This window comes from Symphodus melops (genome assembly GCF_947650265.1).
Source record: "Symphodus melops genome assembly, chromosome: 19".
Classification (NCBI taxonomy): domain Eukaryota; kingdom Metazoa; phylum Chordata; class Actinopteri; order Labriformes; family Labridae; genus Symphodus; species Symphodus melops.
In genome coordinates this window covers 20,485,199-20,507,161 of record NC_136709.1, presented here as the reverse complement: position 1 = coordinate 20,507,161, position 21,963 = coordinate 20,485,199, and the positions used below count along the sequence as shown (strand labels likewise).

General features: G+C 42.1%; 2 protein-coding genes across 4 annotated transcripts in view; both read left to right on the top strand.

The window, feature by feature from the left end:
* The first annotated feature begins 259 nt into the window (after positions 1 to 259).
* eif5 (eukaryotic translation initiation factor 5) lies at positions 260 to 8,205 on the top strand. 3 transcript variants are annotated; one of them, XM_079369087.1, is made up of 12 exons: positions 260 to 344; positions 971 to 1,206; positions 2,461 to 2,740; positions 2,931 to 3,012; positions 3,628 to 3,800; positions 3,973 to 4,084; positions 4,375 to 4,505; positions 5,588 to 5,749; positions 6,652 to 6,813; positions 6,962 to 7,126; positions 7,431 to 7,571; positions 7,768 to 8,205. In XM_079369087.1, the coding sequence occupies exons 3-12, from the start codon at positions 2,669 to 2,671 to the stop codon at positions 7,864 to 7,866; spliced, it is 1,299 nt and encodes a 432-aa protein (XP_079225213.1). In that variant the 5' UTR covers positions 260 to 344; positions 971 to 1,206; positions 2,461 to 2,668; the 3' UTR covers positions 7,867 to 8,205. The 3 variants fall into 3 exon arrangements, with proteins under 3 accessions (XP_079225213.1, XP_079225215.1, XP_079225214.1); XM_079369089.1 differs by having other exon boundaries at positions 273 to 349; XM_079369088.1 differs by having other exon boundaries at positions 310 to 410.
* A 2,533-nt stretch (positions 8,206 to 10,738) lies between these two features.
* Positions 10,739 to 21,963, top strand: part of mark3a (MAP/microtubule affinity-regulating kinase 3a) — a 45,137-nt gene continuing 33,912 nt past the window's right edge. Inside the window, 3 exon segments of the mRNA XM_079369848.1 lie at positions 10,739 to 11,391; positions 16,434 to 16,616; positions 18,581 to 18,634. Of these exon segments, the coding sequence (XP_079225974.1) occupies positions 11,341 to 11,391; positions 16,434 to 16,616; positions 18,581 to 18,634 (288 nt within the window). The 5' untranslated portion in view covers positions 10,739 to 11,340.

Sequence of the window (21,963 nt, the reverse complement as noted above, 5' to 3'; positions counted from 1 at the left end):
CACTTTATTGACATAATAACACATTGACAGTTAATTTGACAGTTAATTTTACACAACACACAGACAAATAGGGAGACATATCTAACTTACGATACAAAAATCATTTATACATGACTTAGAGGATTTTGGCCAGACATGAGAAATACATGAGGAAAGTTTTTTTTTTTTTTTTTTTGCCCTTTCTCTAAATTTCGAGCTGATTGAATAATTTTCTATAAAAAAAAAAACGTCTTATTTTGGAAACGAGGCCACCACCGGATGTCAATGACTAATACGTAACCGCGAGCTCGACGTTTGTCAGTTAAAGCGACGTGAGTAAGCAGCAGCTGAAGAACGTTCGAGAGGTAAGGTGCGCAATAATTTCATCACGTATTCTCTCAACACAGCCTGACGTGGATTTCACACCAATGGTGATTATTTTAGACTGAAAACTTAGCAGGCTAACCGACGTTTAAAGACACTTTTACTCAATCCCGTTATCTCTCCTAACAGGCGTCGTCAGCGTTTGAGCTAGCGCGTTAGCTGCGGGACGTCAGAGGGGGGCTCCGTCTATTTCCCGGATCCTTAACGTTACGAATTGTTATTTCTGTAACGGACGAGAATTAACGGTGACTCTATATTTAGTCGTGGAGTTTTACTCGTATCACCATGACTCTTTACGTCTTCTAAAACCAATATTAGTGGGCGGGTTTTGTCGATGTAACACGTGCAATGGAAACTCCAGTATGTTAGCTCGCATTCGTGAATTAGTCATATATCGTCGTAGCGGAACGTTTCAGAGTTGTCATGACAACAGTGACTTTTCACATTCTAAGTGACGTTTTGAGCCCAGAACCGACCACGTAACCCCCCCCCCCCCTCCCCACATGGACAGTCACACCTGATGATGCTAACGTTAGCGTTTTTTTTGACCCGCAGTCTGTCCCCCCCCCCCCTTTTAGATAACAATACTCCTCTTCTTTTCATAAAGGTCCCCTAAAAAAACCCGAGGACGTTCCAGATCACCTCCCCATTCGTCTCTGAGCCTGGAACCTGCACCTGTTTGGACGCTTTAGGGTGTTGGACTGTGCATCTTCCGAGAGCAAAATATCCAATCAAGAAGCCCCTGCTGTAATAAATTCAACACCAGCAACCAGCTCTCGACCACCGTTCACTGCGGCTCTTGGACGATCAGCGTTGTGTTTATGTCTTTGTTTTGCGAAAACGGTAAGTTTTTTTTTTTTTTTTTGGTGACACATTAAAGTGTAACGATAAATACTTGAAATGTAGATTCATCTAATATGTCGTATCGTCAGCGTTATTGTGCAATATGGCATGTTTTCTGTGCACACTGTATCAAAATGGCGTCTCCCAGTCCCGTCACTCGTGTGCAGTGACTGTATGACGCACTCTGCACCAAGAAGCCCGCTAAGCTAAGCTAACCTCCTGAAATGAAGCTCGACCTCTGCCCTTCTGAAGGCAGCTCAGCCCTGGACGCTGTCACACACCAGATGTGATTAATTTCATGTCGAGTCACACTGACATGGCTGAGAAAATAACTCGTACAGATGAGCTATATGGTATTAAATCCGTCAGCAAGGGGAGAGTAGTTTGGCAGCTGCTAGGCCTCCTGTTTCTGACCTAATAACAAGAGAAGGCCTTATGCGACTAAAGCCAGGGGCCCTCATGTAACACAAAGGGCTTTCACTAAACAATTTTTGCACGTATATACCCACAAAAGCTGCCAGTTTACTGCTGGGGGTTTATTTTTATTCTTCGGGCTAATCTGGGCGTGTTTGTCAACCGTTGGATCACATGGATATTTGCAGGATTTGATCCTGTCAGCAGTATTTCTGAGCTCAGAAGGCTTTGCCCAGTCTTTTAAATCTTGTAATGTATCTGCCCAAACTTGTTTAAATGATTTCTTAACAAAGTTAGAAATCTCCCTCAGCTGTCTTGACAGTCTCTGGAGTGACCTACCTGTGTCATAACTCAGTCCAGACTTGTGTCATTCTCTGAAGAAATATCATTCATCAAAGGAATCTATTAACAGTATTCATGTGGGTTTTTACTGAATCACACTAATTACAAAATAAATGAGATAGTCAGAGCTGTAAATGCCAAAACGTATGATGTCTCCTCTTATCTTGTGGGTTATTAAACAAACTGACAAGACGGCAATAAAAAAGTTTTTAAGATCTTCTTCCGGAGCCTGAACTGCTTCTTCAATTTATTTATTTAGCCTGAACAACTGTCAAAAGCTCAATCTTTTCAGTTTGCTTAGATTAACATATCGTTTATTAAATGTGTCGAGGTTTCCTCTGAATGTTGGGGGAAAAAAGTGTCAAACAGTTTTGTTAATTTAGACGTTGTTCTGAAAAAACACAATTTAACACTTTTAATCATAGTCTATTTATTCATGTTGGCTCGGCTTGTATGCTATTTGAATATTAATGGGTTTTTGTCCCTCTCCTCTTTCAGAGCTGTTGCGCAGCCGTTGGAACCTGTGTGGTGGAAATCTAGCCTTCAAGCAAGGAGCTTGCGGCCACAGCGGCACAGCGTTTTTCATGTCAGAGACCGAGCGCGCTTGCAGTCGTTTATGTCATCCCCTCTTTTCCAGACAGAAGATCCCGAAAAATCCCCAACCAAGATCCTTTTATCTTACTGATAGTGCTAACATCCAGCCAAAATGTCTGTCAACGTCAACCGCAGCGTGTCAGACCAGTTCTACCGCTACAAGATGCCCCGTCTGATTGCCAAGGTAATCCGCTGATGCAGATTATGTTTGAATTTCTTCAAAAAGTTTCAGATACTTGAAAAGCTATCGGAGAACACAACTTTCTTCTTTTGTCTCCCACCAAGTGTCCGAAGATAACTCGGGTCATTTTCTCTCACGTCTTGGGTTCGGGTGTTGATGGTTCTGCATATTGTTTTTGTTTCTCTTCATGTAGGTTGAAGGCAAAGGCAATGGAATCAAGACGGTCATTGTCAACATGGTTGATGTTGCAAAGGCACTGAACAGGCCTCCAACATGTAAGTAACACTCAGTGTGTCGTCGTCTTCTTCTGCTCTGTCGATCAAACGCTGGTTTACCTCTGACTTCAGTTCTTTTCCAAATGTTGACTCAGTCATTACTCGTTTAGTTTCTTGAATTTCAGACGTCTCTGCGTTAAGGCAGATGTTTTAGGTGAACACAGATTAGTGTTGGCTGTTTTCTATCTCATCCACCTTCAGTCAGTATTACACCACCGTCATTTCTAGAACTCACCTGAAGTCTTTATCACTCACACAGCCGGGGCCTCTTTGATACCGAGATGTTAACAAGAGAGGATTATTCAGAAAAGCAAAACAAATGCACTATATAAGATTTTTCAGTCTTTACAGATGTTTTTTGAAATCAGTCTGATTGTCGTTATCTTGACAACAAAAGAGAAGATTCGCCCGCGTGGCTTCATCAGGTCTGTTTCAGAAACATGAAGAAGTTTGTTTGTAATTCGACACTCTCGTCAGTGCTGAATCTTCTCGTTTGCTGTCCAGGTGATACTTCCTGCTGTGCACAGGGCGTCCACCCACCTCTGGTTGCGTTTGACTACAGGCTGCGCTCTCATTCTCCTCACTTCTCGTCGTTGTTTGTTTTCTTCTCTGCAGACCCGACCAAGTTTTTTGGTTGTGAACTTGGTGCGCAGACCCAGTTTGATACCAAAAACGACCGTTACATCGTCAACGGATCCCACGAGGCGAACAAGTTGCAGGACATGCTTGATGGGTTCATCAGAAAATTTGTGCTGTGTCCCGAGTGTGACAACCCTGAAACTGATCTGGTTAGTATTTCACAGCATCGAGGGGCGGGGGGGGGGGATTAGGAGGGATAACGTGGAGGTTTCTTAAGATTCAGATTAGTTTAAAGCGAGAGCAGGTATTAATAAGGTTTTCTGTTTTTTCCTCCTAATAATAGGGTTTGTTCTAAATGAGATGTATTTGTTTTTCTTAAAGCATATCAATCCCAAGAAACAAACCATTGGCAATTCCTGTAAGGCCTGTGGGTACCGCGGCATGCTCGACACCAGACACAAACTCTGCACGTTCATCCTCAAAAACCCACCAGGTGAGATTCAACTCTCACGACTCACTTCTCTTTTCATCGCTTCTTCCCTTTTGTTCCAGTTTGTTCTTCTTCATCTTTCTGTTTAGTTTCAGTGTCATTGTCTCCTTTCTTAATTTGACCATGCTGTTTTTCACTCTGTAATATCCACAAAGTTAATGTTTAATTATTCATCAAGTGTTGCCCAACTCAAACTGAGCGGATGTCCCTGCAGCCTCTTTGGCTTCAAACGCAGCAGGATCTTGAACTGGTGCAGAAATGATAACAGCTGCTTTTTCTTATTGAAATAACAGAGAGCACTGACAGTGGATCCGCAACAGCAAAGAAAGAGAAGGAGAAGAAGAACCGCAAGAAGGACAAAGAGAACGGCTCTGGAAGCGGAGAGGCTGGAAACCCTGACAACATCGACGCTCCTCAGGCTGTGGTGGGTTTCCTCCTGTCGGGCTTTTTAAACCAATCGGAGACGAGTTCAGGATCAGTGCACCAGTTAATGTAGAAGTTCAGTCTTTGGGGTGCTAAGGCCACACTCGTCCTCCGCTGAAACCAGTAGGTGTGTCATTGTTTGGTTGCACCATGGCAGCGTTAAATTCATCTGAACCAGTGAAGCGTAACGTCCAAACACGCACCAACATTTAGCAGCAGAGATGACGTGTAAACTTCATGTGAACATCAGTGAAAATCAATTTATTATTTATGCTGGATTTGTGTGAGTGCTGTCTCTGGTGTGTAAACATCAGGATAAGCACACGTGAGCGTGGAGGTCATTCCTGGACATGCTACACCTTATTTGCTTTACTGTCGAACCTTTGAATAAAACAGTGAGAGGTTTTATCAGCACGCTGCGGATACTTTACTCTGAATGGCTTTTCTGCGGAAACTTCTGGAAGACTCTTGAACACAAACCCCCGACTCATTTCTGCTGTTTCCCTGAGAGTCAGCAGACGTGTGGTCCAGAGATCACTGTGAGTTTGTTGTTTGAACAGCAGGTTGGATCAGTTCAAACAAACGAGGAGGTCCTGTGGTGCCAGCGTCTCTCTGCTCACTGTAGCACTACTCCGTTCTTTCGAAGCCACGATGAACGATTAGTCCCCATCGAAATCAAACATCGGTCTGACAAAGCAACTTCTTCATCTTCAGAAATAATAAACACTGAGGAGGAGTGTGCAGTAACAACACCTTAGTCTGCTCCAATCGTGGTTCACGATCTGTTGCGTACGGTTAAGATCAGATTAAAGTTTATTTCATCTATGAAGTCTTCTGCCAGGTTGCTTCAGTTTTACAGTCCAAACAGACTTTTAAGAGAAAGTGTCAAATACACGAGACCTGCGTGAAACGTATGACAAGAAGAGCGTTCAGAGTTTAGAACCAGCCAATTCAATCAGTTAAATATATTGTTTAACTTTAAAGTCATCACTGTGTTTTCTGATTATCAGTGTCAACAAACCAGCAGTAAGATCTTTTTATTTTTTTTATTTCTGACCTTCCTTCACTCTGATTGGTTGTCAGGATGGAGACGATGACGATGAGGACTGGGCGGAGGAGACTACAGAGGAGGCACAGAGGCGTCGAATGGAGGAGATCAGCGACCACGCCAAGAACCTGACGCTCAGCGAGGACCTGGAGAAACCTCTGGAGGAGAGGGTCAACCTCTTCTACAACTTTGTGAAAGTAAGACCTCCTGCAGATTATTTGATGTTAGACTTCATACAGTTGTGCGTTTCTCTCCGTGTTTCAGGAACCTTAACAAGTCTTACATTCGGTTTTTAAACGTTGTGGTCAAAAACAAGAAAGGTCATTCTTTGAATCTGCACGGTCCAGTTAGTTTTTTGTGATTTATAATCGTTCTTTTTGAGGGTTTGTTTGTTCACATGACACTTCATGGTTCTCAGCAGCACGTTGGTTACACATCCACAAACTCCTCAGAAGAGAGAAGAAGAATGATGGAGAGATGTAAGATTAAGAAAAACAAAATGGTGAATGTTTGGCACGAGGGAACGATGATCATGAGGCCATAAAAAAAAAAAACAGGGAATCTGGGGCAAAGACATTTTCATTTTTCTTCTTTGTTTTCATCATTTAAATGATGTCGAAGCCATGATGATAAAGACGTGCAGTTTGGTTAATCTCGGGTCATTGAAGATGAGTTTGAGTTGAATTGAGGTCATTGTTAAAATCTTCCTCCAGTTTATAAAGTGATGCATAAAGAGAACTGTCTTAATGAAAGGCGACGCGGGAGTCAACGGGTCGGCAAGACGTCGACAGAAGATCCTCAAATGTCCCAGTTTGTAACCAAGGGTTACTGGATAGAAGACGATCATTCACACTGCAGGATTGAACTTTTCATGAGTCGGTCTGATAACAAGGAACCTTCTGGAAGAGAAAACACTGAAACATTGATTAAAGCCATCTCATCGTTATTGAAGGATTGATTTGTGTCATCTGTTTCTGTCACATTGATTCACATTTTTAGGATCATTGTTTTTTTAAATTTTGAACATGGAGCCACTTTTTTTTTTTTTTTTTTAATTTTTAATTTTTTTTTTTTTAACTCTGCTGTTTTCTGTTTCCAGCATAAGAAGGAGAGTGGAACCATCGACGCTGCTGATAAGGAGATCTTGGCGGAGGCGGAGCGTCTGGATGTGAAGGCCATGGGCCCGCTGATCCTCAGCGAGCTGCTCTTTGACGTGAACATCCGAGACCAAATCAAGAAGTACAAACGCCACTTCCTGCGAGTAAGCTTGAAACACTCAAACTTCTGCTCGTCTGTAGATCGAATGTCGCCTCCCTTTGAGTGCCTGAGGAGAATCAGTGTTGTTCCTCTTTACGACATTAGTAAGTGATGTCTCGTGACCCTGTTTCCTAATTGGATCTCTCCCTCAGTTCTGCCACAACAACAAGAAGGCTCAGAAGTATCTGTTGGGGGGGTTCGAGTGCGTCGTGAAGCTGCATCAGGTCCAGCTGTTGGCTCGGGTTCCACTCATCCTCAAAGACCTGTTTGATGCAGACCTGCTGGAGGAGGACGTCATCTTCGCCTGGGCAGAGAAGGTGGGACTGAGCCAGTGCAGATATCTTTACAAATAATTATTACATTTTATGATCAGAGTCTAAAGCTCTTTGAGGCTTGAATCAAGTTCAACTGAAGTCGTATGCGGAGCAGAGATCGTACGTTATGAGCAGATGTGGACAAACTGTGCCGAGGTCAAGATGTAAAAAGACGCCCGTGTCTGTTTTAAAGATTTACTGATAATCAAGCGTTCTTGAGATGTCGCCCCTGTCTGGAAGTGAAAGTATTTTTCGAATACACATCCACTTTGTCTCAAACTCTGACCTCACGGTTTACCTCCACCAGGTTTCTAAGAAGTACGTCTCCAAGGAGCTCGCCAAAGAAATCCACGCCAAGGCTGCTCCCTTTGTCAAGTGGCTGAAGGAGGCCGAGGAGGAGAGCGAGGGCAGCGAGGAAGAAAAGGAGGAAGACGATGAGAACGTTGAGGTGACAGAAACTTTCAAAGAGTTATATTTTAGCGAGCTCTGTTTTCATCATTTTATTGTTTTTGATTTATAGTTGTGTCCAATATTAAAGCTCCGTATTAAATGTTTGAAGCGTTAAGTTGTAGTTTTAAACTCCTTTTTGTACACTTTAAATGTTTTTTTTAAACTCGGCTGTGTTTTGTGTTTGGCCTCTTCAGGTGGTGTACTCGTCCTCCGCCCGCGAGCTCAAAGTGGAGACTGTGAAACCAGACACGCCTGAAAAAGAGGAGGACGACATTGACATCGATGCCATCTAAAAGACTCGGATGATGATGATGATGAAGCTTTTCTTGTGTTGTGGCTTTGGCTCACGGTGCCCTGTACGACCTAAACAGCTTGCCTTTCCCTCCTTTACTCACCCCTCCTCCTCCAGCGCCCCTCCCCCCCTGCTTCGTGGCATGACTTAACATAGCGCTTTACTTGCTGCACATTGACTCTGTGAATTTGAGATGTATTCAGTTGATGAAATGAAGTCGCTCTGGGGATTTTAATCATGGGTGTTTGGGGAACATTTTGACTGCACATTTCTTTCTTCTATTTTTTTTTTTGGTCCCTGTATTTTTCCAGTCAATAAAGAATGAATGTTTTGCTATCCATCACAGTCCAATGTTTTCTCTGACACTGTTTTCTTTCCTCATTTGAGTTTCTGCAGACACGAGCAGCTTATATTCTCTAGATTTGAACTTCAGACCTGCTGGGAACACTTTCAGTTTGTGAGAAAGTTGTCGAGTCCATGCATTCACGTTAGACTTAAATAATAAACTTTATGACTTTATATATAAAACTGAACAAAAACTTAAGCTGTCAAGTTGTGAAAAGCTGTCAACCTTTTTTTGAAATGATTGTTCTTTTAATATAATGAAGCTACCGGCTGTAAAAAGGCAAAGCAAGCTGATCAATAAAGCACAGTTCATATATCGAGCCGTTCAAAGTCCTTTAAACAGAACATGAACATTTAGAGCAGCACTAGAAAGTACATCCACTGAAATCAGACATTGAGCGACTGAATATATTACCCTAACCCTATTAATTAACACATAATCCAAAAGAAAGATGACCGTCTTCTCCGACACAGACGCTAAACTTATAAATTGTTGAGCGTCTTAAAGTGCTATATAAAGTGTATTATTAAAGGAGGATTTGAGTTTGGGGTGAGCTGGTCCCTTTGAATGATCTTAAATGCAGATTGACTCTTCTCTTTTGCCCCCTGGTGGTGAAATTAGTGCCTTCTTTGTATCTTTAAGAAAAGGGTAAAGACCCAGCTCGCTCTTGAATACTGTTCACATGAAATGATATTCAAGATGAGGGTGGTGACGATTTTTTTTTGTACTTGAATATGTTTTAAAAACATAAATAAAAGCATTGTACTGTTATTGCAGATAATTGTGCTTATATATTTTCCTCATTCATGGAAAAATGATATAATCACAAGCAGAGGAAAAACTTGTCAACATTGTGCATGTCCCATCCTATGAACTAATAAATAAAATAATTTAAAGCCAAACGTGAGACAAAAATAGCTAGTATCAGTTCAATAATTCCATATATGCCAATTACAATACTTGACTTAGTGAAATTAGTTTCTACTTAATGAAAAATATTGGTTATTGTATTTTCCCTGAAGGAGTGAAGTAGGTTTTTTGTCTTGTTCTGTTTAATCGTTTTTAAATCTTTGTGTGAATGAACGAACCAGAACAAAAAAAAAAAGTTTTTCCTTTGAAGCCGAATAAATTCCCACAGAGACGTTTCCTCCCGACTGATGACAGCCCTCTCTGTACTTTTGGTCCAATGGGATTGAGGTCAGCCGGTTTCCTCACTTCCTCCACCCATTTCAGCTGGACACACTGACGCTGCGTTCACGTCCCGTCGGATATATAAACATCAACGATTCAGCACACTGGTATCCGTGTAATTCTAGTGCGTGACAAAACGAACATTAACATGGATTATTTTCAAATGTACTAGATAACATATATGCAGTATATTTATTCATTTAATCACACTAAATGTGTGTAATCGCCTCGAGGAGAACCCTAACTTAAAGAGTACTTAAAGAATTGTATACATTTTTTATTTTATAAATCCTGTCTAACCCTGGTTTCGACTGTTGTATTTTCATTGTGTGATGTTATTTATTAATATTATGTACAAATAACTTCAAGTGAACCCATTTAAAACATACCAATACATGGATTATATATACATGTTTATTTGTATATCTTAGTTTAGTTCAGTGTGTATTTTTAGCTGTGTGTCTGTTTTAAATGGTTCTGGGTGGAATAGAGCAATTTAAGATTGAAGTCCAGGGGCGCTGATATCCTAGAGGTCAGGTCACGTCCCATGTACAGACTCAGAGGATATAATCCTCCAATTTAAAAAATCCTCTGTTTAAAAAACAACAACTTATAGACTGTAGTCCAATTTCTTGTTACTCTTATTTAAAACTGTGGCCAGTAAACATGATTCTATTTTGAACCTTATAAACAACTATTAACTACTTGGATCAATTCTGCTTAATGATTTCCATAGAATGAAATGGCCTATTATTACTGAACTTGGAGACTTGCTATTACAACCTTTGAGAGGTTGTAAAATATATATATATATCTATGTCATGCTTGTACTTCTACAGTACAGTTGTTATAAAACAATCTGTGTACTTTTAAAACAATATTGGAATTTAAATAAGTAATGAAAGGAGGAGGAATAATCTTCCAGCAAAAAATAGAAGATTGTAGAAATGTACAGAAAAACATTTTTATATATTTTTTTTAAATGAGAAAAGTCAAGGAAACTGTTGAAATGCCATTTTAAATTATAAATGAACATTTAAAAAAATAAATTGAAATATAATTCTGAGAAATTTTGACTTAATTCCCGAAATTCCAATTTTACTCGACATTTAGAATTTTAATCAAATTTCGACTTTTTTCTCTAAATTAATAATGACAAACAAATCTTCCTCTCATAATTTTTTCCCCATGCCTGACCCGAACCCTCCTCCAAAGATCTGAGAAATATTTTTTTGCAAATCTATTTTTGGTAATTTAATAACTATTATTCGATAAATAAATGTATTGTTGTGTTCGACTGGTCTTGAGGAGGCTCTGGTATCTGAGCCAGTGAGGAGTCCTTGAACGCAGCCTAATCCAGCCCAGCCGCTGAGTAGCCATTTTGGTCCCACCTAAATCAGACAGACCAGCTTCACTTTGGGCCGTCGGAGATGGAAGAAACCGAATCGACGGCGAGTATTTCAGCCGCCCAAACCTTTTAAAATCCCCCCTCCGTATAAACTACATACGCCATGACTCGTCTTTAGTCACAGTTTTGTATTTGTGGCGGAGGAAAAAAACCGCCGGGGGGCGATTTTAGGAAGCGGCGACCGACACCGACAGCGCCTTAACGTTAGTTTAGTTCACGGACTCGAACCCAGAAACCGACAGACGGACACAGATTTTTTTCGTTTTGCTGTCAGGTTGACACCCAGGCCGTGTACGCGCCATGTAAATACTGAGTGAAAGACTATAAAAGAGGATTTTCTTTTCTTTTTTTTCTGGTCCGTAACAGTTAGGGAGCTCGGGTTTTAACGCGTCCGGTCTGGTTTGAGAGAGCTGCAAAGCATCGCAATAATTTGCACTTTTTTTTTTTTTGGACTGTCGGGCTGAAGGTGGATTTTTTTTAAGGGTTGGAGACATTTAGACGGTGACTGGTGGAAGAAGGACGGATCGAAGATGTCAACAAAAACTCCTTTGCCGACGGTGAACGAGAAGGTGACGGAAAGTGTGAGTATAAAGGGGACTGTTTGTCGGGTTATTTCGTTGCCTTGAACGTTGCTGTAACCATGGAAACGCTTTGAATTAAGGTTGTGGCTGATTTGATGTATTTAATCTGTTCACACTTTGTTGGTAAATCGTAAACAAGCACATCCTGTACGTCAAACACACCCGTTTATTTTTTTCTGCAGTATCAACTAAGGGAATAATACACCGTTCAAACGTACGTTTTAATGTCAGTGATGGTCAATTAGGATATAGTCGGAACATTTTTAGGCCCAGCAGCCACGAACAGAACTACAGTACTTTGCCTTGCTGCTGGTTCTTCTGGCAGGCAACAGTAGATTCGTTTATCGCTCGCTATTGGCTCACCCAGCTGTCTCTCATAGGTTTCAACCGTTCAGCTTCCAAATATGGACCGTTGTAAGTCCCGCCTCCTCGTGACAAGCAGAATATCCTGTCTGAAACTGTCTGTAAAGGAGGTTGTCAAGGCAGCGGTCATGGGGCTTCCGTTCAACATTTTCAAAATTAAACTAATCTTTTCTTTTGATTTACGAATCAAAGCAGGGTTGAACAATTTATTCAGAAATTAAAAAAATATGTGTCAGTGAAAAATTTCCAGTATCAAAAACTGTTCATCCAAATATAAAGCTATCTAACTAAAAAACAATATATCATGGAAAACAAGGAAATCCTGATAATTTTGTAGCTGTAAGTTTGACATATTATATTTGAATTCTTGCTTTGGGGTTAACTTTAAATATTCTCTTTTTCCGTAGTAAATATTTATTCAAACTGTTCAACATTAATTTGGTTATATGGCCTTATCTACCATGTTGAGAATTTACTGCATTGATTCAGTATGATTTTCACAATTTTCTGACAGCCTATGAATGGACTATTATTATATATACAGTTGTGGTTAAATGCAGACTTATAGTTCCAACTTTCCAAGGTGATGATGATGAAACCAATGAATGTTTGGTATGCAGGTCAAACAAATGAGCCAAGCGCTTTCTTACAAGCCACGCTTTCAACCTTTCATTTATCATTGCTAGACGTTAAAGTCACCAACTTTACATTATGTTGCAACAGAGCTATTCTGTTTAGAAGAAATTAAGCAATAATAATAATAATATACCCTTAAGCTGCAGCAGGAACCGCTACTTTACCTTCTACTTTATACACATTTCACTCTAAAAGTACTTTAACCCAAACTTCATTTCTTGGAGCCCTATTGGGTTTCCAATAGGCAGGTGTTCCTGTTGAATTCAGTGAATCGTATAACTTCATACTTGACCTATTTTCATTCATTTTTATGAACATACACAACCTTATGGCTGTTGTATCTTATCTATGTAACTGCACAGACACTAAATGCCTTTATGTGATATCATCACAACGAGGAATCTTGTGACACAGCACGGTAGCGGCTGAGAGAGTCAGCTGGAGATAAGAGCGATCCTGCACAAACACAACGCGGACGGTGATAAGACGCAGAGAATTTATTGATCCCTGTAGGGAAAGTTAGGAGACTTCAGGAGCCAGAAGAAGACGGCTTCAAACCCAGTGTTAACAAGTGTCCACTCAGGGCTGGCTGCAAAAGCCAAGGGATCACAATAAGGTTCCTTGCTTTAATGTTAGAACTCATTTGCATTATATGACATTATTCAGGCATGGCTTTGTTGACTGACTGGTTGGTACGCTGTTCATGTTTGCCTGGAACTTTTAAGGTCACCATTTCTTCATTGATATAAAAGTTAGGTGGTGGTAGCATTTCCAATCTTAACTTTTTAAAACATCTTCATAAACTGACGGGCGACGTGCATGGTTTTATCTATGCTTTAATCCTATGAATGGTGGTAGTTAAAGACGCTTAAAAAAAGGTGGAGGAAAACATAAACCATAAAAACCATGGTTTAAATGAGTAGCTGATCTGCGTTGATTTAATTTTAGGAATGCAAGGTTTTTCATACTTCTCAAACCCTCCTGAGGGCCTGAACTGGGATCATTTTTACTTTGGTTTTAAGTTTTCTTCCACCTTTTTTGAGGGATAGCGGACATGCTACTCTTCAATCTTATTGGATAATATTCTGTAAAAAATACAAACTCTAAATATATTTCTTGAGTCTCTCACATTATTATTTCCTCCTTTTGGTTGTCTTTTCCTGATGCGTCGTCTCGTGCAGGATCTAGACAGGAATTTAAAAATCAGGAAACTGAGATTTTCTATTTTATTTGTATTTTTTTGTTGAAAATAATTCAATGAATCATTGCAGCTGTAATCCAGATATTCAGCAGGATTAAACACATATAAACATAAGTACACAAAGTGTAAGATGAGGTGTGTGTTGACACATCGCTGACACTTTTAAGAGTTCAACTAGTTCCCTGTATCTCTCCATGCCTGTGACATCGCCTGACTGACTGCTTTTATTCTGAAAGGATAACATCTGGGCTCCAGTGTGTCGGTCAGTTGCTGGCTTGACTAGGATCAGCTCTCTCTCTCTCTCTGTGTGGTTATCCGGGGCTCAGAGTTGGGGGAAAATCGGGTGTTGTGGTGGGATTGTGTATGGGCATCATCAGCGGGGCAGACAGTGTGATTGTGTTTGAACATGACGGGCGCTCAGGCAGCCAGGAGACACCGCAGCCTTGTGAGTAACCACTGAAAAGGAAAGGATGGGATACTATACCGAGGGCATGATTTTCTTTCCTCGTCTGTGTTACAGAAAGTTGTTAGCTGAGGGGGAAATGGAAATTGTGGTTTGTAGAAAATACAGCCTGTGCCTTTTCTGTGTTGGCTGATAATATGGTGTTAGGAAAAAAGTTAGATTTCCCCATTGGATTTGAGTCTTTTTGTGTTGTTGTGTCGAGTGTATTCTGCTCTGACCTTATCCTTGTTGATGGTATTTTTATCTCCTATCACAGTAGAAGTCCTAAAATAATCCTTTTTGTGGCTCAGTGTGTGTGCTGCTTCAGAAGACTTCACACTGCTTTTTTTCTGCTTTTAAACCTCCTAAAATGATAGAGAGTTCTAGATTCAGCATCCCTCTGTACCTTATTGTCGACTTTGATTTCAGCTGTCTCGTCTGCGCGATATCATGGGATTCAAATATTGATCTTTTTCATTAAGTTGGTTGCAGCATGCAGTGGAGGCATCAAGTAAAGAGGATGCTTTAAAGTTGTCACAATATCAGATTTTATTGGGCGTCTTTTTCGATACCATGGCAACAAAAATGTGACTTTAACGCGACCAGAACTGGTGAATGTGGTTATCTGAATGACCAAACATGGCACATTCACTGTGGTTCAAAATGAGGTTTTTTTTTATTGAAATTAAAAAGATTGAATTGTTTGTAAAAAGACATAAAATCGTAGTTTAGCTCATTTTGACATCCTTATGATCATCTCTTAGGTCGACCTCTGTTCTGGCTTTATTGAAAGTTTCAGCTTGTTACCGTTTTGTGTTAGTTTGTCACACTTTCATCGCCCTCCCTTTCATGATTTCCCGGGTGAATGGGGTCAGTTATGTGGGTGGGGGCGGGTCATTCGGGCGGGGCGGAGGGCACAGCCACAGCTAACGAGGCATCAGCCCGACAGTCGATACCGAGGCCGCGCCGAGTATCTATCAGATTTTAGTTTCTTTATTAGTTGTTGTGACACTGGGGGGGGGGGGGGGGGTTGAATGCAACACCCCAAAAAATCAATCCCTCAGTTGGTGGTGCTGTCAGAGATATGCACGACCATGTTCGTCCTGCTGCAGCAGGCGGTTAACCTTCGTCCACATTTAAAGATACAGACTAAAGTTCAGTTTGTCTTTTACAGCCCTGAATATATTCCCAGATGCTAAACTATCAGTGAAGCCATTAGCGTCCAACCTGACTTCTTAAGAAGAGGCTGTGACCCAGGAAGGGAAGGCTGTTTTATTTTTTTACAAAGTCAGATAAACAGTCAGAACAGAGAGAGAGTAGATTGACCCCTTTAACTCTAAGTAACCTTTTTGAAACCTTATTTTTTTAATCATCTGCCACTTCCTGTTTTCAGAAAGTGTGCATGCCCACCACAGGATGTGGCACTCAAAGACGCTGCCATGACACGCATAGTAGTTTGTCACGTTTCGACGCTCTTCCAATCACAACAGTGCTCTTAAGTGAGAGTCAAGAAAAGAGCTGGAGTTTGTGGTTTAACGCTGAACGGCTGCCGTTCAAGACCGAACAGGAAAACGAGGAAGAGATCAGGCAGACTTTTAAACAAGCAGAGACATTGTCCTCACGTGGAGCACACTTAGACCTAGTCACATTTTAGAAATCATCAGCTGCTTGTGAGTGAACGTGACCTTCATTACTGCGAGGAATCAAGTGACTGGGAGGTTCTCTGCGGAGCATCCCAGAGGAGAAAGTAAAGTTTATATGAATCAAAAATATATAACGCCGCCTGCTTGGATTACTACATCCTCCACACATTAAGGCCTGTGCACTAGCCACGAGACAATGAGGGTATTTAATAGTTTTATAAAAACAAAAACCAATGAATATTTCGATGAAACGTGTCTTTTTGTCAAAATACTTCTGCAGGAAGAAAAAACCCAGTTGATTATGGGAGCTTTATGGGAGCTTAATGGGAGCTTTTGTTTTCAGAGTCGACCTGAAGGAGACAATCGGGGGATTATAGTTTTTTCTCGCCTCATGTTTCAAAAGTTTCAGCTTTGGTGCAAGTCGTCTTTCCCCTTTAAAGTTTGATCCAGCACTTCTTCGGTTCTGTATTGATCTTCGTCTATAATAAAACTTTACATCGTCGTGTAGTTTGATATTTGGATGAAGAATCAGGCTAAGTGAGTGGAAGCTCCAGTTTCTCTCAGCCATCTGTGACTGGTGGAAACGTCTTTCTCTCCTTGATGCACTTCTATAAATAAAGTGTTTTTTTTTTCTCCTGCAGAGCTGAAGTGGATTCATCACAGCGGGTCAACATGAGTCACAGCTGATACCTGAAGATGAATGTGCGATTACGCCACCTGTACTTATCCAAACTGTGCTCTCTCTCTCTCTCAACAGCACACGTCTCACACTAATGGTCGTCAGGAGATCGGCACACGCTCGGCTCGGACCGGCGTTCGATCCCGTAGCTCCGAGGAGCCGCAGCAGCCGCACGTCGGCAACTACCGGCTGCTCAAAACCATCGGCAAGGGCAACTTCGCCAAGGTCAAACTGGCCCGACACATCCTCACCGGCAGAGAGGTGAGCTGGACACACACACTGATTCTTTTCATGCGGTGAAGTCACGTTTCACCTGCTCAGGTTTAACATCATCTCGTACGATGAAGCCGAAACAATCAGTCAGCAAACAATGTGTGTAACTGTGTGATTACAGAAACAACGTTGTTTAATTACACTGTGCTCAAAGTAAATATTAAAAGTTTGTCATCTATTATTTAAGATGAGGAGGAAAAAGTTACAATTTCAGGAGCATGATTTAACTTGGTGCTGAGATTTAGTCTGAGATAAGTTTAACAAACTGTAGCTGTCACACATGCACAAAACTCCTGGAAGTTTGGATGATGTGATGTGAGAACACAGCAGGACATAAAGAGAACAGTGCACGACTACACACTGAACGCACGCCACTCGTGTGATCTCCGTGCTCATGATGAACGTGTCCGAGCGCCGACCTCTGATCCAGGATCTGCTGCCTGCTCTCTGCTGATATTGTGATGTTTCAGACTACACATAGAAAAAGGCAGAACATTGTCATGATGGCGTCACACTCTGTTGGCTTGTCCACCACTTCCACGTCGTCCTCATCACATCCTGTCTGCGCTCTTCTACAGAGTCACAGATGTTCGTTTTACCCGAAAGAAAAGTCTCAGTCTGAAATCTTCTGAGTCATCGAGAAGGACGGATTTGGACAAATTGATTTTGATTTTGGAAGGAAAATGTTGCTGCCATTTCCGCCTGTTTCCTGGCAGCAGACGGACGGGATTCTACCGCACTCAAAAACATTCAGCGTCTCGTCGTCATTTGCAAAACTTAAAAGAAACGCCCTGATTGTGCCAGAGTTTATAAAATACTCGCATCACTCTTTAGGTCAGTTAGACTTCTCTAAACACTGGGATTACAGACTAATAAAAGCCTTTTGCTGCTGCACCTTTCAATCCGGATGAATTCAGTTCCAGGGCCGGTTTTTACACATCCCTCCCTCTCAGCCGGTCTCTGTGATTCTGGCAGGAGATGACACTCCTGGGCTCAGCCACATCTCGCTACTTTTATACCCAACAAGATGTGAGGTGAGAAAGCGTGTGACGAAGCACAAGCTGGCACTGACTTCCACTCAGTCTTGTTTGTTCATTCTCTGATTAGTACGTTCCTCATGAAATTCACAACTTTGTCGATTTAAGATTTGGAAACTTTGGAAGAGAGAGCGTTCGGAACTTCTCTTCTCAAGTTATGGAAAATGGAAATGGATTAAAAAAATATTGAATTTCTGCCATTAAAAAAGAGGAGGAGCATAGTCTGCTCCCCGATCCGTCATGTTTCCCTCTCAAGCCGTTTTCACATACGCATTCCTTAAAATGCGGATCCTGAAATCTCCTCGATGAGCTCATTCACACGCGCCTCGCAGTAAGAGTGCGATCCTGTCGGACGTAATGAAGCGGTTTGAGTCCCGCAGGTCGCGCTCCAGTTACATGATATAAACCTCATCATCGCCCTCTTCCCATTCCCTCATAGTGAGTATTTCCGTCTGCGTTCCCGCCTCAGTTCACCCCGACTTCACTCAGGAGAACTTTATGAAAAATTCAGCGTTCACACATTTCAGCTCAGCCGGAATTTTTCCGGGACTTTTATGCAGCAGAAACAAACTTAAGTAACCACTTCCTCCTAAAAGCACTCTGAAAAAAGAGAAAGGTTTGAAACTTCTCACGGTGACTTCAGGTGCATTGTAATGAACCGACTTGGTTTCCCTGATTCCAAGGTTACACACACTCTTTGCCGTATCTGAGGTCTGTGTGAAAGCCTCGTCAGATTAAATTCATGTTTTCCCCGTTTTTTAAAAGGACACATTCTTTCTTCCTTTTCTGTGTTTTGACTTCAGTGTCATCTCCCACTTCCTCTTTGTCACACTTCTCCTCGGCTGTTATGTCCCGTTGAGCTCACTTTCTATGCTGTTTTCTTTTTTTTTTTTCTCTCCCTGTCTCTCTTCACAGGTGGCAATTAAGATAATAGACAAGACGCAGCTGAACCCAAACAGCCTTCAGAAGGTAATTTCCCCTCTCTCTCGCTCTCTCTCTCTCTCTCTCGCTCTCTCTCTCTCTCTGCTGTTCTCGCAGGCTGAGGCACAGTTCGTTTATAAATTCATGAAGCACAACAGATTGAGTATTAATTGTGTAAATGGGAAGCAGGGCATGCTGGGACTGAGCATGTGTTCTCCATATAGAGTTAAGAGCTTTTTATGATTGCAGCGGGATGCTTTCTGCAGCGAGGACGATGATTCAGCTCGACTGTTCCACTTAGGTTTTAATGAAAGTTTATAGCCGGAGAGCTTGTTAAAAAGAGGAGTTGATCTGTTTGATTTAAAATCATCTCTATTCAGAAAAGTCAGAGGATGTTTCGCCTGCTTTTCACAATTAGATTTGTTTAATTTGGGAGCCATTTGAGAAATGTGGGTGTGTTTTTTCTGAAGTCTTTGAGTCTCACAGAGAAGCTAAAAGTGACTTTTTTCTTTCTTTCTGTTCTTCCACCTTCATGCTGCTTGGTTGTCTCGAGACGGGGAGTGACAGTTTTGTTTTTCTTGTTTAATCAACCGCATCAGGAAGCGGCTTTGCTTTTTAAAATGCAAATGTCAGAGACGGCGGCTGAGGGTGAACGCTTCCTTTGCTACCCAATGAAAAGCAGTTTCACTTTACAGTTTGAATGAGCTGCCTCTCTAACTCTGCATGTCCCTCTTTTCTCATTTCTGGTGTGGTCACTCATTAGTGAGGGAGGTGTGTGTGTGTGTGTGTGTGTGTGTGTGTGTGCTGTACATGCTCTCGTTCTGTCGGCCTGGAAGTGATATCGACTGTGCTGCTGCAGCTCCGGAGGCTTTTTCAGCTCATCAGACAGAGAGGGGACGAGGCAGAGCAGAGGGGGCCGCCGCCGCCGCTGCTGCTGCTGATGACGACGGTGATGATGTGTTGATGTTCAGCCGGCCCCCCCCGTCTCTCGTCTCGTCTCGTCTCTCTCAGCGATCGGCTAGTGGTTTTCCATCAGTTTTTCCAAAGCTCCATTGATTCTGGCCTTTGTAATGCAGGGGGCCCGGGCTGTGACACTACGCCGACAGAAAAACACTGAGTCATGACAGCGCTGCTGTTCACGGAAACACAAAGCGGGAAGCTTTTGTCGGCGCTGCGTGTTGTTTTTAGGTTACTGCTTTGTCACAGTCTAAGGGGGGAAAAAACTCTTTTAGGAATTTGTCAGGTTGTTTTTTTTCTTCCTTCTGTTCATCTGGGATTCAGATTTCTTTTAATGTTTATTTGAAGGAAGTGGAGCACAACTCAACACTTGTGTTTATAAGCTAGCTGTCATTCCTTTGTCTTTTAGTTTCATACGTTGGATAGTCAGCGTTGAAGGGAACCCTGACACGGATCAGATCCACGGCTTGCTTTAGGAGGATGGAGCTCATGTTGGTTTTCATATACATGAAGGTCATTTTGTTCTCCGTGTTACAGAGACGGTTTGACGAATACCAACCTCACGTTTGTTTGGTTACCATGGCGCTCACCCCTGAATGACGATTAGCTTAGCTTAAAGGTTAGCAACAGGGGGGGAAACGAGTCTGGCTCTGTCAGCTGGTTGCCAAGCAAAGCCCCCGCTGAGACCGGACTGTTGGAAGCCCTCGGACATGAAATAGTGCAGCAGACTGAGTCTATTAAAAAGAATGTTTGTATTTCAGGGATGTTGTTGATGTGAAGAGGTCAGCACGTGATTTATATTAAAATTGAAAAAAAGAAAAAATAATTAAACGGTGGAGTCGGCAGGCCGGTCCGTGAGGAAGACTGTGAGCAGGTCCAGCACTCTGAAGCCAAGTGCTAACTATCGGCCTGTGATGAAGATGTTGTCACTTTTTAGCGTGCATGCAGCTCAGAACGATCATTCAGAAGCGTCGCGTCTCTCTGTCTCTGCCGCTCTCTGATTGGCTGCTTCAGATTGAACTCACAGGTATGTCAGTGTCCCCGCTGATGAGAAAGTGAACAAGCACATTTTCAAATATAAAGTTACGGAATCATAATCGGACAAATTCCTGATCCACGCTAAGATTTCTTTTTAAACTCTTAATCACTTTTTCCACACACGTCAACTTTAGGTAGATTTTAACAACAGACGACGTGTCGCTTTGTATTTAGATCATTTAAAGCAGGATAGATGTTTCTTTTGGGCGGGGGGACAGTTTGTAGGATAGGAATAAAAAGGAACGAGAGTTGGGAATAACATGTGGAAATAGGAGCAGAGGTCCGGTGCCTCTGTACGACCTCACCGCTAGGCCATCCGACACCTCAGGACTGACATCATGGCACACAACAGAGAGACAGAAAGCAACCCTCCAGACACGAACGTCGTAGCTGAAGTTACTGCCTGACTCGGGGAGTCGCCGAGATGACAAAGAATTTTCTGAAACAAGTTCTTCAGTGTTTGAAAATCCTCCTTCTTACCCGAAGTCACCGGTGTGGCAACATTTTCTTGACTAAATATTCCTGTCGCCTGTATTCAAAAGGGTCAACTTGAAATCAGGCATTCGAACAGCTACGATACCTGAAGTTCTAACTTTGAAATAAAAAAGTGCAGTGCTTCAGATTTACAGAGGCTTGAGCTGTAGATTTATTATTCTAGTTTTTAAAGGTTTATCTCCTCAGTAGGAGTTGATGGGCTTACAGCTGAGAGCCACAGACAGGCTGGGGGGGAGAGGGAGTTAGTGTTAGTGACAGAAGGACTTTGTTTACTTTTTAAAAAACCATAATCAAAAAAGTTGAGCCTAATCCTTGGAAACATCTCCACTTGTGTTGATTTGAGAGCTGAGCGTCGTCGGGCTGTGCAGGTTTGTGCTTCAGACGAGTCGCTGAAGGGTTTGGATCTCGTCTTTATTTTCCTCTCCTCTTTCCTGAGCCGCTGCTGCTGTAACAGCCAACCTGCATCAGAGCCGACACGGCTGTGTCCTGACCTCTTATGTAACTGCAAGAATTGGCGAGAGGCAGATAGCGGGGGATATCGTCTCTGAAGCCTGAATGTTTATTTTCAGCCTCTGTTCTTAATAGTTTGGTGGAGCTGAGTCGACGTTCACATCTGTCACCGGCTCCTACTCTGTTCCTCTCTCTCCCCTCCGTCCTGATTCAACCTGCTGACGGTGTCGTTGTCTTCTAGGTCGAAGGTCAGGGAGGGAGTGTGACGGATTGAGACGTTTTGATTAAATGTAAACAATGTCCGTCTGTAACAGCTGGAGTCTTAAACCGCCTCTGAGCGCTGCGTGTGACGTTTCAAAAGCCTTGTGTATCCTTTTTTAAACCATATTTCTACCTGGAGATGCATCAGGAAAATAAGTCACCAAACCGGATGAAGG